Here is a 13,846-nt window from a genome sequence, read left to right as displayed (position 1 = left end):
AAGTTTTGGTGGTGTTAATTGAGTAGGCGTTTGAGTAAAGTTGGAAAAGATTTAAGGTATTTGGGTAGGTCTTCATTCAACAAATATACTTTAACCTTATGATTATAAAGTTAGCTGCAGCCGGTATATTGGTCATCGTAGCTTATTGTAATATTTGTTGTAAAGTAAGCTAGTTGGTTTCATACCTTTAAAGCTAGCCATGCTCATAACCACCTAAGATAGGAGAAAGAGAACCATCATTGCAAGGAAAAAGAGAAAAAACAGAGAGCCACAAAATAGAAGAGAAGGGCTTTGTGGAGGCTGGCGGCAATGGCAACACCAAAACAGATGTGGGAGCAGCAACAATCACAGATGCAGCGAGTGAAGAACTCAGGAATTATCGGTTGCAATGGGAGCCCAATAAAGGATGACAAGGAAGAAGAGATGTCGCAGTCAGCATTGGCTATCTTCCGTGCAAAGGAAGAAGAAATTGAGAAGAAGAAGATGGAGGTCAAGAATAAGGTTCATGCTCAACTGGGCCGTGTAGAAGAAGCAACTAAGCGCCTAGCAGAGATTCGAGAAGTAAGTTGAACAATATTGCCACAAGATATCATATTAGTCTCTACATTAAAAGATGACATATGCGGTAATTATTGAATTTAACTAGAGATCATATACCATGAATTCAAATAACAAGACCTTTTGATGCTAAAGGAACCTGAAATAAATGCCAATGTAGAAAAAACATCATTACTACACTATACATAAAAATGCTGAAAATTACGGCCTTTCACTGCTGAGTTGACAGTTTTAATAAATTGATGAACTAAGTGGAGTTCAAATGATTTACATTTTCCAATTCTTTTGAGCAACCTACCTGGTGATTTTCAAAATTTTGAGGACAATTGTGGTGTGGTTATTTCTTTTGTTAGTCTGCAGTATTGGCATATGACTTGGAGATAAAAAAGTCTTCAAGAAACTGTCATATTAATATCTGTTTAATTATCTTTGTATCTATAACTTGTTATTTGATTATATCTAGTGGAATTAAATATCTTTTAGGAGCTTGAGGCTCTCACAGATCCAATGAGGAAGGAAGTTGGAATTATTCGCAAGAGGATAGATGCAGTTAACAAAGAATTAAGGCCACTGGGTCAAAGCTGCCAAAAGAAGGTGGAGTTCTATCATTGTTTGCATATAATTGTTGTAGTTGTTGTTTTCTAAATCTTTATATCTAAGAAGTCATTTACTAAGACACATTTGATTGTGTCATGGAAACGAAACCATTCCATATCCTTTAACATTAATAAATGCTATGTAGAATTTGATGAATTGATTGTTAGAATTTATGTCCTAAAATCCAATTTATTGACATATCATAAATAATTAAATTGTTTAATTATATGAGACTATTTATAAATGAACTAATGAGACATTATCATAGTTTTTAAGATACATTGTATGTGATTTAGTCATAGAAAATATAAATCACAAGTTCCTTATAAACTCAAAACGTAGTTCGTAATCGGTAATGAAATTGGACGTTTCATCTATGAAGACTATAGCACATCAACTAAGATGGTTTGTCTTGATCATGGAAGTGGAGATTTTTAGTTGATTTGTTGATGTGTCTTAAGAGTTAAGACATATTGAACTAGACTGCTGTGAGATTAATTATTCAATCAACAACTGTCACCTGAATAATTAATCTCACGACTTCTAATTTCATAGACTCTCAATCCTAAAAGGATAATGAACCCGATCATAAAATGTAAGTTACTTTGATATATAAGGAGTGAGATCTAATATTCACGGTCAAAATCTCAGTATGTTAGGTGACTGCACGTAGTGTTGAGGGAACACATATTCTCAAAATAGAATCCATAATCTCTTTTTATAAAGACACGAAATATCCTCTTGAGATAAATTTAATGGAACTAGTTATTCAAGGTGCCCACTTTAGTAAGGAGTTACTAAAACTTATATTTATTGAAATCGGATTTCAATAAATGTGAATAACTAAAAGATTAAACTAGGTACTCAAGGATAAAATAGATGTTTACAAAATGATAATTCTTTATGACTTTGTTTACTATGGATATTTCATGGAATGATCAAATAATATCATTAAAGTCTTAGAATATAATTTATTAATAAGGCCTAGAGTGTAATTATATTTATATAGCGGTATTAAATATAATTAATAGTAACTTTAAACTTGTCAAGAGTTGACAGAAAAACTCAAGGCCTATTGGAGCTAGAGTCTTATTTGTTCCCTTTGGTCCCATCTCAAGCCACAAACTAAAGCCCAAAAGGCTAGCCTAATTAAATAATCAGTTATGTATAAGGAGAGAAACATACAGAATTTTCAGAATATAGAAGATGAAAATGGTGTGTATGTGAGAGTAAGCCACTCTCTTATTCTCCCTTGAACACATACATGTAAACTGATTGAGAGACCACATTTCTTAAGCACCATGTGGAATTAGGATGAAGATTAGAGACATTCTCAAATCTTGGTTTTGAATTTTACTACATCAAGGTACACTTTATATTCTTTGTTCTAGAATTCAAGGGTACATATTATCTTTCATGAATGAAGTAGATCCGTGTTTGTTAATTCCGCTGTGTGTTTTCTATGAGATGTAAAACCAGATTTTCCAACAATGAAGTCATTTAATATCTAAATGTCATTTACAGATTAGAGAACAAATTCAACAGAATATCACTGCAGTTAAAATTATATTAGTACGTAGACTAGAACATGATGGAATGAAATATATTTGTGGCACACTTAAATTCCTCATGCAAACTTCTTTGTCATAATATTTCCCTTAATCAAATCCAAGCAAAATGTTTTTCTTTCTAAATGTCCTTTAAAACATTAATGTGGTACAGGAGAGAGAATACAAGGAAGCCCTTGAGGCTGTCAATGAGAAAAACAAGGAAAAGGCTCAACTAGTCACTAAATTAATGGAGGTAAATACTGCCAGTTCTTCATTTTAAAGATAAGCAATATGTTACTAAATTTCCAAAATTTAGTATTATACTTTAAATCTTCATAATTTGATTGCTAACTCTTGTTTTTCTCTTTTTTGTTTTTGTATGAACTTTGGTCAGCTGGTGGGTGAAAGTGAGAGAATGAGGATGAGGAAGCTGGAGGAGCTCAGCAAAAATGTAGATACTGTGAAATAAGAATTTTTAATAAAGGAAACCAGAAGGGTGTTGGTGTGCTGCAATTAGAGTAGTTTTTCTTGAGTTTGTTTTTCTCTTTTTTGTTTTTGTATGAACTTTGGTCAGCTGGTGGGTGAAAGTGAGAGAATGAGGATGAGGAAGCTGGAGGAGCTCAGCAAAAATGTAGATACTGTGAAATAAGAATTTTTAATAAAGGAAACCAGAAGGGTGTTGGTGTGCTGCAATTAGAGTAGTTTTTCTTGAGTTTGGTATATTTTGTGTTATCTTTCTCTTTATTTGACTGGTTTTCCCCCTAAGGTTTTCTGATTTATTAGGAAAGACATGTCCACAAAGAATGTCTGTTACCAAAAAGCTACACTATTAATTAGTCTATTCAATATTCTTATATAGAATTGTGAGACATACCCATCAATCATGAAATAAAAGTTGCAAACTACACTATATCTTCTTGTCATATACAAGAATTGTGAGACATACCTATCAGCCATATTAAAGCTCATACTACAGTATATCCTCTTGTGTCATCAAATTCTTGTTTTTCAATCATCAAATTGATGTGCCACCTTATATCACTTTACAATAAAATGTTGAAAAAGTGTCTTCAATTCTTTTTTGCCAGTTCATTGGCAGAAGAACTAAATGTGTGTTCTATAGGCTTAAACGGCAAACCGTTTTAATTCTATAGCTTCCTTTGCTCAGCAAAACAGCAAATCTGTTCTTCTTACCAAATGGCAAACCATTCATCGCCATAAGTAATTTAATTTTAACAGGCAAAACGGCACACCATATATACAATACAGACAAGCTATTGGGTATTGCTCATCTTGGGATAACTTGGTCTTACAAAAACAGTAAAGGCAAAGACTTGTTGCTAATTACATCTCAGTACAAAACCCAAGTTCCAAGCCTTGGTTTGTACTGGTCAGTGGTAGCTTGGGTTGCATGTTGGAATTGGTCTTCCTTGAATTTGGATTTTTGTTTTCTTAAAATGGGATGGTTGTGACTTAGTTAACATACATAAGGGCCCATCAATATGTTGTGTTCATATTGAGTATTGGAGTTTGGTACATCTTGTTTTTATTAAGGTTTTAAACATGACCCATGATGGGCAAATAGTCACTATATATATAATGCCCTTCATCGATAAGATTAGACAAAACTCTATATCTCATTATTTCTAGAGATTAGGGTGGCTTCCCCATCAAGAGCCGTCTTGAAAGGAGGAGCATGGTAAGAAAGATTTGCCTAGATTGTGTGCCGAATGTGCAAGTGCAATTTTATTGTATCCAAAAATATAATTAAGGTTTGTTCATTGTCATAGATCCATTGATTATCTGTGTTCTAATACCTAGCACGTGTATGTCTTTAAAACTTACATTGCATAGATGGCTGAGCCAGCCTACTTTCAGAAACTCCTAATTTCATCTATGACATTGAATCCAAAAATGGTTTTCTTTTTCCAGAACACTGATATATAAGTGAAGCAAGTCTAAAACAATGTGACTAGGGAGATGCAACCATCAATGCTACAAAATGAGAGAAGAATTTGCTGGGTTTATAATAAATGCATTTATTATTTAAGAATACAAAAGCAAGCTTGTATAAAATTTCAGGAAAATAAATAAAGAAAATAAGAATACAAAAACTGTACATTCTGATAGAGTCAAGCCAAGCAAAATACACAATTTTGGGAGGAAAAAACAAAAATAAATATAGAAAGAATGAACTGCTTTATGTTCTTCTGGCTGATTGACTATAATAGTGTACACTCAACTACCTATCTGTAAATCATAACATTCCAAAGCTTCTCTGGTGCACAATGAAATTCCTCATCTCCTTTGGAAGTTAAGGAACTTGATGCCATAAGCAAAGACAAAGAAGAAGAGAAAGACCCAAGCAACATGGGCAATGACTACAGGGACAAGGAAATCATGGTCATAACCCCAAAATTCCTTAAGGAATGCATCTATAGGCTCTTTTGTTCCAAGAGGAAGAGAAATTTCAGTCTTCAAGTCCCCAAATTGAGATGCAATGACGCCATAGATTGTCCAAGCAACTGGGGAAGCCCAGTAGTACCACCTCCACCATATGGGGATCAGCTGCAATTATATAAAAATTAAGTCTTAAGATCTTTGTAACAAAACTCAAGAATCTTAATTATAAACCAAATAACTACTATGCAATATGCATGGCAATGAAACTAAAGATTTGGTTTGGGGTTACATACCGGCCTAGGGATAAGGAAACCAGAGAACAAGTTCCAAAAGCTCAGGAAGAAGGACATAACAATTGCAGCAATCTGATGGCCCGGAGTCAGTGCAACAACCATCATCCCGTACATTGAGAAGTATGTAAAGCACATGAATATGAAGTAGTAGAAATACAAGAACTTGTCTCCTTGCCAACTAAATCCGATCATTGAGTACAAAAGAAGAGAATACACAAACGTTTGTATAGCAACGTAAATTGTCTCAATAGCCACCTGTAGTAATGAAGTCACCCATCAATACAATTATAGAATACATTTAAACATTTTCTTTCAAGAGAACAGAAAATTCAATTCATAAATAGAATCTTTGTAACTGAGAACAACGTCCAACGTCTTACCTGAGCAAATGCATAAGGCAACTCTGAGTACATCCCTGCAGCTCTTTCACGGTAAAAGACTGTTCTCTCTACTGCCACCACAGATTGCACAGCAGAAGCATTGGTTCCTCCAAGGAAAAGAACAGCAGCATAGGTAGCTCCCAGAAGATTAACCAAGTCCTGCTGTTTGTATCTGTTGATAAGATACAATTAACTTCATATTAGTACCCAATTCCAGGAAAGAAACAGTGAGTATGATATTGTGTCTATCAGATTTTTCCAAAAAATAGATAACATCTTCTTAGAGTGAATTTAGATGATTCATAAACACATGGGAACAAAAAGAAATTCTATTTAGAATGGAGAAATTTTGACTTACATTTTGTCTCCTTTGCCCCAGAAGATAATACCAAATAGAATACCAATGACAGTTGTACTGAAGAACCGAATAGCATTGTACTGCGAGTTTCTCCAGTATGACCAGTGCTGCTTCCAGAAACAAGCCTTGCACTGAGTTGTAAAGCTCTGGGAGTACTGAGTGGGGAAGTAAAGATCGTTGGAGCCTGGTGCTGGAGTGCTTAGATCCTTGATTAGTTCCTGATTTCTCCTGAAAATTTGAAAAGAAAATTTATTGATAGATCAGTACACACACAGATAGAGAGGAGGTGGCAACAGAAGAGAGATAAGAAGAAATAAATTGTCACATATTACTCACCTGTAGAGGTCAGAGTTGGCATAAACTTCTGCAAAATCAATGTCAAGTTGACCCTCAACTGCAGTTGAGGTGACATCTAACATCCAGGTAGCAGGATTGTAACCTTCTTTGATCTTGGGAACTCCTTGGATAGCCTGCAAGATGTCCTCAATATTAGTCAAACTAATAATTAGAGAATTGGAAGTGCATGATTTATAATCCTTCAAAAATGACAATAATAGTTGCTGAATTAGATAGTATAATTCAAGCAGAGGAGTTGATTATTAACAGTCTACACATTGATTTTTTGCAACTAAGAATTTTTAGTAGTGATACAATGGACTATTATAAGCTTCAACACAAACATTTTGGAAAGAAGCTCAGGTAAGAAATTTTGAAAATTGGTGTGTGAAAAAATTTCTTGACTACAGCAAGAATTATCAGAGTTAACAATTCTGGCAATGTTTGGTTGTAACTGGGGTGTAATCAAAGCATGTAGGAAAAAAGGGGAACTCACCTCAAAATATTCAACAAGTTTGTGAGATTGGCGACCAAGAGGTCCGGCATAAATCACCTGTCCTCCTCTTTTCATCAAGAAGAGCTGAAAGCATAAACAATACAGAGGTCAAAAATAGAACATGAAAATGAAATAGTGTTCATAAACGAAATATGTAATATTTGAATTATACCTCATCAAAAGCTTCAAAAATATCAATGCTTGGTTGATGAATTGTGCAAACAACGGTTCTTCCTGTATCCACTGTGTTTCTTACAGTACGCATAACTATTGCAGCTGCTCTAGCATCGAGGCCTGATGTGGGCTCATCCATAAAGATGATGGAGGGGTTCGCAACCAACTCCACAGCAATGGTAAGCCTCTTTCTCTGCTCAGTTGAAAGACCATCCACTCCTGGAAGTCCAACTAGAGCATTCCTCAATGGGTGAAGCTCGACCAAATCCATAACTTCATCAACAAACATCTGTAACAACAAAGAAAATCACAGTCAACTACATTGTTCATCTGATCCAATTTCTTATATTCAACACAAACCATAGATTAATATAATTTTCAGTTTGATATACAATTATAACTTCAAAACTTTCAGATGGAAAGATTGGCTCATTGTAGGACAAAATTGCATATATTTATAGAAAACAATGTGTTGAATTGCCAAAAGAAACAACTCTGGCTGATATGCAACATACCTTTCTTGTTTCCTTCTTTACATCCGAAGCAAGACGCAGCCAGGCAGAGTATACGAGAGATTCATAAACAGTAACATATGGCGAATGGATGTCATTCTGTTCACAATAACCACTGACCCGAGCAAATGTGGCTTGGTTCTTTGGGTAACCAGAAATGCTAATGCTTCCTTCAATATATCCGCCAGTCTTCCTCCCTGCTAAAACATCCATCAGGGTAGTCTTTCCAGCACCGCTGACACCAACTAATGCTGTCAGTACGCCTGGTTTGAAAGCACCACTGACATCTCTTAGCAGCTGCAGTCGGGTCTCATCAACCCCTTGGGTCTTCATTTCCTAAAATGAACAATAGAAATTGTTACCATGAAAATTATCTTCAATCCATGATCTGTATTTGGTATCATATAGGCAGGGCTCGAATTGAAGTGTTTGATTTATTATCCATTGCAAAACTCAATTGATTTATGAAAATTCCAAATAAGTGTCTATTTGCATTCGAACATCGAGTAATTGTTTCATTTTTTTATTTTTGTGTTTCTTTAAATGTGAAGGAGATCATTTTGATACATAGATTACTGGAAAAAGCAACTTACTGCAGGCATATCCACATAGTAATTCACATGGTTGAAAGCAAGTGAAAGCGGCTGGAAGGGCAAAACCATTCCTCGTTTAGATTGAACTGAGCTGGTACCTTGAGCATTTCTGTTACCTGTAATGGTGATATACATTAGACTTGTAAAATAACGTGTTGGTAGAGCTATTAATTTAGATGTAAGGCTTATGCTGTAGAATTGGTACTACAGCACTATGACATGGATGAAGATGGTGCAATTGGTGAATAGGATTTTTTTTTTTCTTGCTAACATCATGTTCAATGCCCCAGCAGTAGTGAAGAGATGGGATGGGGTTGGCAAAAATTTTAGGTCTTCTTTCCTTTTTGTTTAATTAATAATCTATGACATTTATGTCTAATAGACTCCATCAAATCTCTCACAGACATGCCATCTTGTAAAACAGTTCGTATATATAAGTTAAGATCCTGAAGAAAGTATAACATCACTTACCTTCTGAATTGGATGTTAATTGCCGCCTAGTATTGCTTTCAGACACATCCTCCACAATCACAGCTTTAGTTTCACCAAGAGCTGAAATTGAGTTCAAAGGAAACAGTAAACAGTCAACACATGGTTCTCATTGCCATTGGAAAAACAAACATAAGAAATGAAAAATATTCACTTACGATTTAAGAATGTCAGTGCTGCAATGAAAAGAACATTGAAAAGAAGAGAAAACCCGGCGAGTGCTGCTACACAAATCCAATACCAACGTTCCTCTGTAAACAGGCCTCTTTGCGCGAGAAGGGTCTTTCCTACTGTTCCTTCAGTGGTATTGACAGTCTGTACCAAAGAAATCACTATGATATTAGCAAATCTCATTGAGTGCAGACTTAAATTTATCAAATCTTTTTCTTTTTTTTAAGGTAACAAACTCTACATTCCAATACAATTATATGAGGTTAACTAAATTGAGAAGATAAAAATTCACTGCAAATTATAGGACTTTTCTATCCTTTAACAGAACTTACAGCGCTCCATCTGTCATCAAGAAACTCGTTGATAGCAATTGCATTTTGTCCATACATCATAGGAGAAATGTAGTAGCCCCATATCATCCACGGCTTAATGTCATCTACAGGCCAAGACGAGAATGGATTTTTTAAATATCTTGGAACAAATGCAAAATCCAGCAGTTTGTTAATGTATTGTACAGGATTCCCATCAGTCCATGTATTAGATTGATATATGCAACAAATTACTTTGATAACAAAGTACCCTTAATAGTGAATAGAGAAAAATTTCTAACCTTTGGAAACAATGAATCCTCCGAGCACAAACACCAATAGTAATGTAAAAATACCAAGCGTGTTTGCAACAACCTGTGTTCTTCCAAGGGCTGCAATGAAACGGAAGAGGGAGAGTGCCATTTGATGTATGCCAAAGAAAGCCAAAAACTGTTTGAAGAACCTGAACATAGAGGACGTATGTCAAAAGAAGAAAGAATGTTTCATTTTTCAAACTATCAGATTCAAACTTTCATTAAGCATCAAAATGCTTGCACTATGAAATTGAAACTTGAGAAGATAAATTTAGTACTTACCTACTGGGAGAAGGTGCAAACCCAATGGTGTAATATGTAAGAATGATCCAAATACCAGATTCCATAAATGAAATTGGAATTCTCAGGAGCCAAATAGGGAGTCCAAAAGCCCATGCAGGGTAGAATAAGAAATCCCTCTGTTTAAAGAACACAGGAAGCCTGAATATTGTCATTGCAAGTTCTGCCATCCCATTAAACATGACATTAATGAGACTGAAAAATAAAGCTCCCCAAAATTTTGCTGAATCGTCTAATGAACCAGCTTTCATTTCTGTTCTCAAGAACACAGTCATTGCAATTGTAGCCATGATTGTTATCTGAGTAGTCTTGAATATATACACAAAGGAGTTGCGCTTCATCAGAAGCCATTCCCTTGAGAAACAAGCCTTGAAGAGTTCCATGTTGGAAATCCCATACTTTTCTGTCACCAAAGCGGCAGGATGGGCTCTGGATTTATCATAAGGAACTCTTAAATCTTCCAAAATCTGTTGGCCAATGTGAAATGAGTTGAAGGCCCTTACAAACTCAGTTACTGAGATATATCTGTAAGGTTGGTTCTTTCTAAACCAGTATTGTTCTTGGTCCTTCTTGGAAGTTACTTCCTGCAGAAAGTCTGCAGCCCCTTTCCTCTCTGGACATTTGAAGCCCATATGTTCAAAGAACTCAAGAATATTCTCACGTGGACCTTGGTAGACAATCTGACCCTCAGAAAGAAGGATAATATCATCAAAAAGATCATATGTCTCAGGTGCAGGCTGTAAGAGAGAGATAACCATGGTGACATCCATGATATGAACCATCTGCCTCATGAACCTGACAATCTGAAATGTGGTGGAGCTGTCCAGCCCTGTTGATATTTCATCCATGAAAAATGCTTTTGCTGGTCCAACCAACATTTCACCTGCACTCAGTACAAACACTGTCAGTTTCAATCCACAATAACACTAATAGAAGAAGATTACAAATTTACACAAATCAAATTGACAGAAACAGGTTTCTTATATGTAACGAATCACAAAGGAAATGTCAACATTTAAGATTATTAAAATAACGGTTAAAGGATTAAATTCACCATTTTCTAATAGCTTAAGTTTTTGGGACAATTGGTAATATATCATATATCAGAGTAGGTAGTCCTAAGTTAGAACCTATCTCCACTCTACCTCCCTTTTACCATTCCTACTAACTTAAACTTTTGAGACAACTGATAATTTATCAAAGACAGTTTCTGAAATTTTTTTATCATAAATTTCCAAATACAGAGAACGAAACTAGCACCTTTGTACAGTATAACATGGGAGACTTCCTAATGAAGAAAACTGATAATAAAAAATGTTCTGCTTTGATGTCATCCCTAATAATATTCTTTTAACTTATTAACACATACCAGTAGTTACACGCTTCTTCTGACCACCAGATATACCCCTTCTCATGTCATCCCCCACCATGGTATCAGCACAGATATCCAACCCAAGTATCTGTTGGAAGCCCATAAGAAGAAGTTAGACTAGTTATATAGCATAAGGGGGGGTAGGAAAAAAAAACATAGAAAAAGAAAAGGCAAGGAACCAACAAGCTAGGAATTAAGAAATTAACCTTGAGAACATAATCTGTGATCAAACTTGTCTCTTGTCCAGCCATAGCTGTGGCTTTCATGAAGGCATCAATCTCAGGATCTGGTTTAATTCCTGCTTCTTTCTCTCTATTAGATAATTCTAACAGCATTTCATACCTGGTTCCAACTCCTAGGCAACGTCCAGAGAAATCCAATGTCTCACGTACAGTCATCTCACCATAATGGAGATCATGTTGGCTAATATAAGCACAGGTTCTTTGAGGTACAAATTCTTGAAATTCATGACCACAGTAGGTGACTTTTCCAGTTACCTGTTCATAACCCCAATTCATCAATACATGTGAAAACTGATTGACTTTATTAGTGTCAATAGAAAACACATAAAAAAAACTAGGATAAGATAACAAACAAACCCTTAAATCATCACCCAGTTTCCCAGCAAGTCCTTGTAGAAGTGTTGTTTTCCCTGACCCAGGAGGCCCAAGAAGTAGTGTCATCCTGGAAATGGAATAAATTAAACATTAGCAAGTGAAAATAAGTAGTAGTAATCATAAGAGGGAACAAATTTGTGTGTAACAATAAAGATTTTTATGTGTTTTTAGTCCCACAACATCTGCAGAATTCATTATCATACCTTGATGATCTGACTATGCCGCTCACATCTTGTAGAATCTTGACAATTTTTTTCTTTGATGGAGAGAGCCCAATCATTCCAAGAGCAGACTATTCACATTATAAATTAAAACGTTAAGTGAAAAATCCTTAAAATTCATTACCAAAAAACTAGAATTAATGAAGAAAGTACCTCAATTGCATTCATGGAGGAATTAAGCAGAGTTGGAAGTGCTCTGGTCCCAACATATGCATCTCCTTCAACTGACATATTCTGGATTCTAACTTCAATCTTAGGGATTTCTATTCCTACCCTGTTTCCAACAAAATTTAAAAATCAATAATATTCTTAATACAAAAACAAAGATGTAAAATTACAAGCTTCAATACTTCAATTTCTTTACTTTTCCTACCAAAAGAATGAACCAAAGTAACCATAAACCACTAGATCAAGTATTCAAGCTATACTTGATGCAACTTTTTCTTAATATTAGGAAATCATATCGTTGGATTACATGTTTTCTGTGTTCTTAACACGCATGTACAGTAAAGAATGAAGATAGAATTTGCAAACCTGTCAGTTCTGTTCCTGAGCCTCCTGAGGAACTTTTCATTATCCTCTTCAACAACCTTAAGAATGCTCTCCATCAACAGCTTCTTGTCCTGAGTTCCAAGCTTTGTGACATCAACTTCACCATGCACAACTCTCCCATTGCTCATCACTTGCTTCAGCATCCCTGTCCTCACTCTATCATAAGTGGGAAGCCTCTCTATCGCCGCCCACTTCAACTCCTCTTCATCATTCACCACCTGCCGTCCACTCCTCTGAAACACGTCCGGCTCATTCCACATTTCCCTCACACTCGTCGACCGCCAACTCCTCCTACTACTACTCTGCCTTGATAAGTCATCTCCGGCCAATGCAGCCGCCGCCATGTTTATATATTAAAACTTTCCCACGATTTTTTTCGTTGTAACAAAGCCTTTTTTCTTGTAACAGAGTTCACCCAAAAAAAAAATGAAATGAAATGAATCTATGTATTGTTCATGCTTTGAATTTTTGTGTTTGTTTGGTACGTGAGAAAACGTAGAGAAAGACAGAGAGTTAATTTGTGAGGAAATGTTGAAGAGGTTTATTTATATATAGCGTAGAAGCTGAAGAGGTGGGTATTTTCTACTATATTATATTATTTTATTTATTTGTTTATTAATTTTTTTGTGTTGGTCAAAGTGGGAGTACTATACTACTGTCACAACCGTTGGTGAGAACTAATAAGAACGTTGAAAGTTGGAATCCCATGTTGCCCTGCATTTTTTATTCTCATTTTATTTTGAGGATATTTATTAAAATAAAATTATAATTATAGAAGCGTTAAATTCATTATATTCTCACAATATTTTTAAAACAAATCTTAAATAATAAGTTATTATTGATTCTAAATTCTAACTTGAAATTCATCACTGATTTTTTTTTTTTTTATCAATAACAATATGTCACAAGTTAAACATAATTTATTGTCATAATATTATAAATACATATCATTTCTCTTATGACGGAAAGTTTCTTTTAGTATTATATTATAGAATATAAACGGAACATGTTGTTCACATTGTGAGTACTATTTTTTAGTTTTTTTTTTTTTTTGGACGTATTAAATACTGTGAAGCGTGTGTTAGTACAGTTAGGATGGTCCAATGAGTGTTGTATTTTTCTGACCAAAGTGGGGATGGTGAGGAATTCTAGGATACTTCCACCGAAGGACAAAATTGTTTTTGAGTTAGATCCACGTAAGGTTAGACCGACGCTTCTATTGGCTATTTCGTGGGTCCCATATTTCCTTCCG

At 35.1% G+C, this 13,846-nt stretch overlaps 2 protein-coding genes across 2 annotated transcripts; one reads left to right on the top strand and one right to left on the bottom strand.

The window, feature by feature from the left end:
* Window positions 1-140: 140 nt before the first annotated feature.
* LOC115979903 (RAB6-interacting golgin) lies at window positions 141-3,536 on the top strand. Its single transcript, XM_031101994.1, has 4 exons — window positions 141-561; window positions 1,042-1,152; window positions 2,878-2,958; window positions 3,100-3,536. The coding sequence occupies exons 1-4, from the start codon at window positions 310-312 to the stop codon at window positions 3,172-3,174; spliced, it is 519 nt and encodes a 172-aa protein (XP_030957854.1). The 5' UTR covers window positions 141-309; the 3' UTR covers window positions 3,175-3,536.
* A 1,260-nt stretch (window positions 3,537-4,796) lies between these two features.
* LOC115979897 (pleiotropic drug resistance protein 2-like) lies at window positions 4,797-13,096 on the bottom strand. The gene is made up of 20 exons (XM_031101983.1): window positions 12,577-13,096; window positions 12,196-12,316; window positions 12,025-12,113; window positions 11,804-11,888; window positions 11,411-11,701; window positions 11,202-11,292; window positions 9,815-10,715; window positions 9,521-9,681; window positions 9,243-9,346; window positions 8,898-9,054; window positions 8,722-8,802; window positions 8,251-8,366; window positions 7,661-7,993; window positions 7,144-7,434; window positions 6,972-7,055; window positions 6,476-6,609; window positions 6,140-6,367; window positions 5,782-5,953; window positions 5,402-5,656; window positions 4,797-5,273 (listed from the first exon to the last, which is right to left on the bottom strand). The coding sequence occupies exons 1-20, from the start codon at window positions 12,936-12,938 to the stop codon at window positions 5,004-5,006; spliced, it is 4,326 nt and encodes a 1,441-aa protein (XP_030957843.1). The 5' UTR covers window positions 12,939-13,096; the 3' UTR covers window positions 4,797-5,003.
* Between the last annotated feature and the right edge of the window lie 750 nt (window positions 13,097-13,846).

This window comes from Quercus lobata, chromosome 1, assembly GCF_001633185.2.
Source record: "Quercus lobata isolate SW786 chromosome 1, ValleyOak3.0 Primary Assembly, whole genome shotgun sequence".
Classification (NCBI taxonomy): Eukaryota; Viridiplantae; Streptophyta; class Magnoliopsida; order Fagales; family Fagaceae; genus Quercus; species Quercus lobata.
This window is presented reverse-complemented; position numbering and strand designations above follow the sequence as displayed.

Coding starts and splice junctions, on each gene's coding strand:
- LOC115979903 (XM_031101994.1), top strand. CDS start 310: ATGGCAACACCAAAACAGATGTGGGAGCAGCAACAATCACAGATGCAG. Junction 562..1,041: donor GCCTAGCAGAGATTCGAGAA/GTAAGTTGAACA, acceptor AATATCTTTTAG/GAGCTTGAGGCTCTCACAGA. Junction 1,153..2,877: donor GTCAAAGCTGCCAAAAGAAG/GTGGAGTTCTAT, acceptor AATGTGGTACAG/GAGAGAGAATACAAGGAAGC.
- LOC115979897 (XM_031101983.1), bottom strand. CDS start 12,938: ATGGCGGCGGCTGCATTGGCCGGAGATGACTTATCAAGGCAGAGTAGT. Junction 8,367..8,721: donor ATTAACATCCAATTCAGAAG/GTAAGTGATGTT, acceptor TCACCATTACAG/GTAACAGAAATGCTCAAGGT. Junction 5,274..5,401: donor GTTTCCTTATCCCTAGGCCG/GTATGTAACCCC, acceptor ATATAATTGCAG/CTGATCCCCATATGGTGGAG.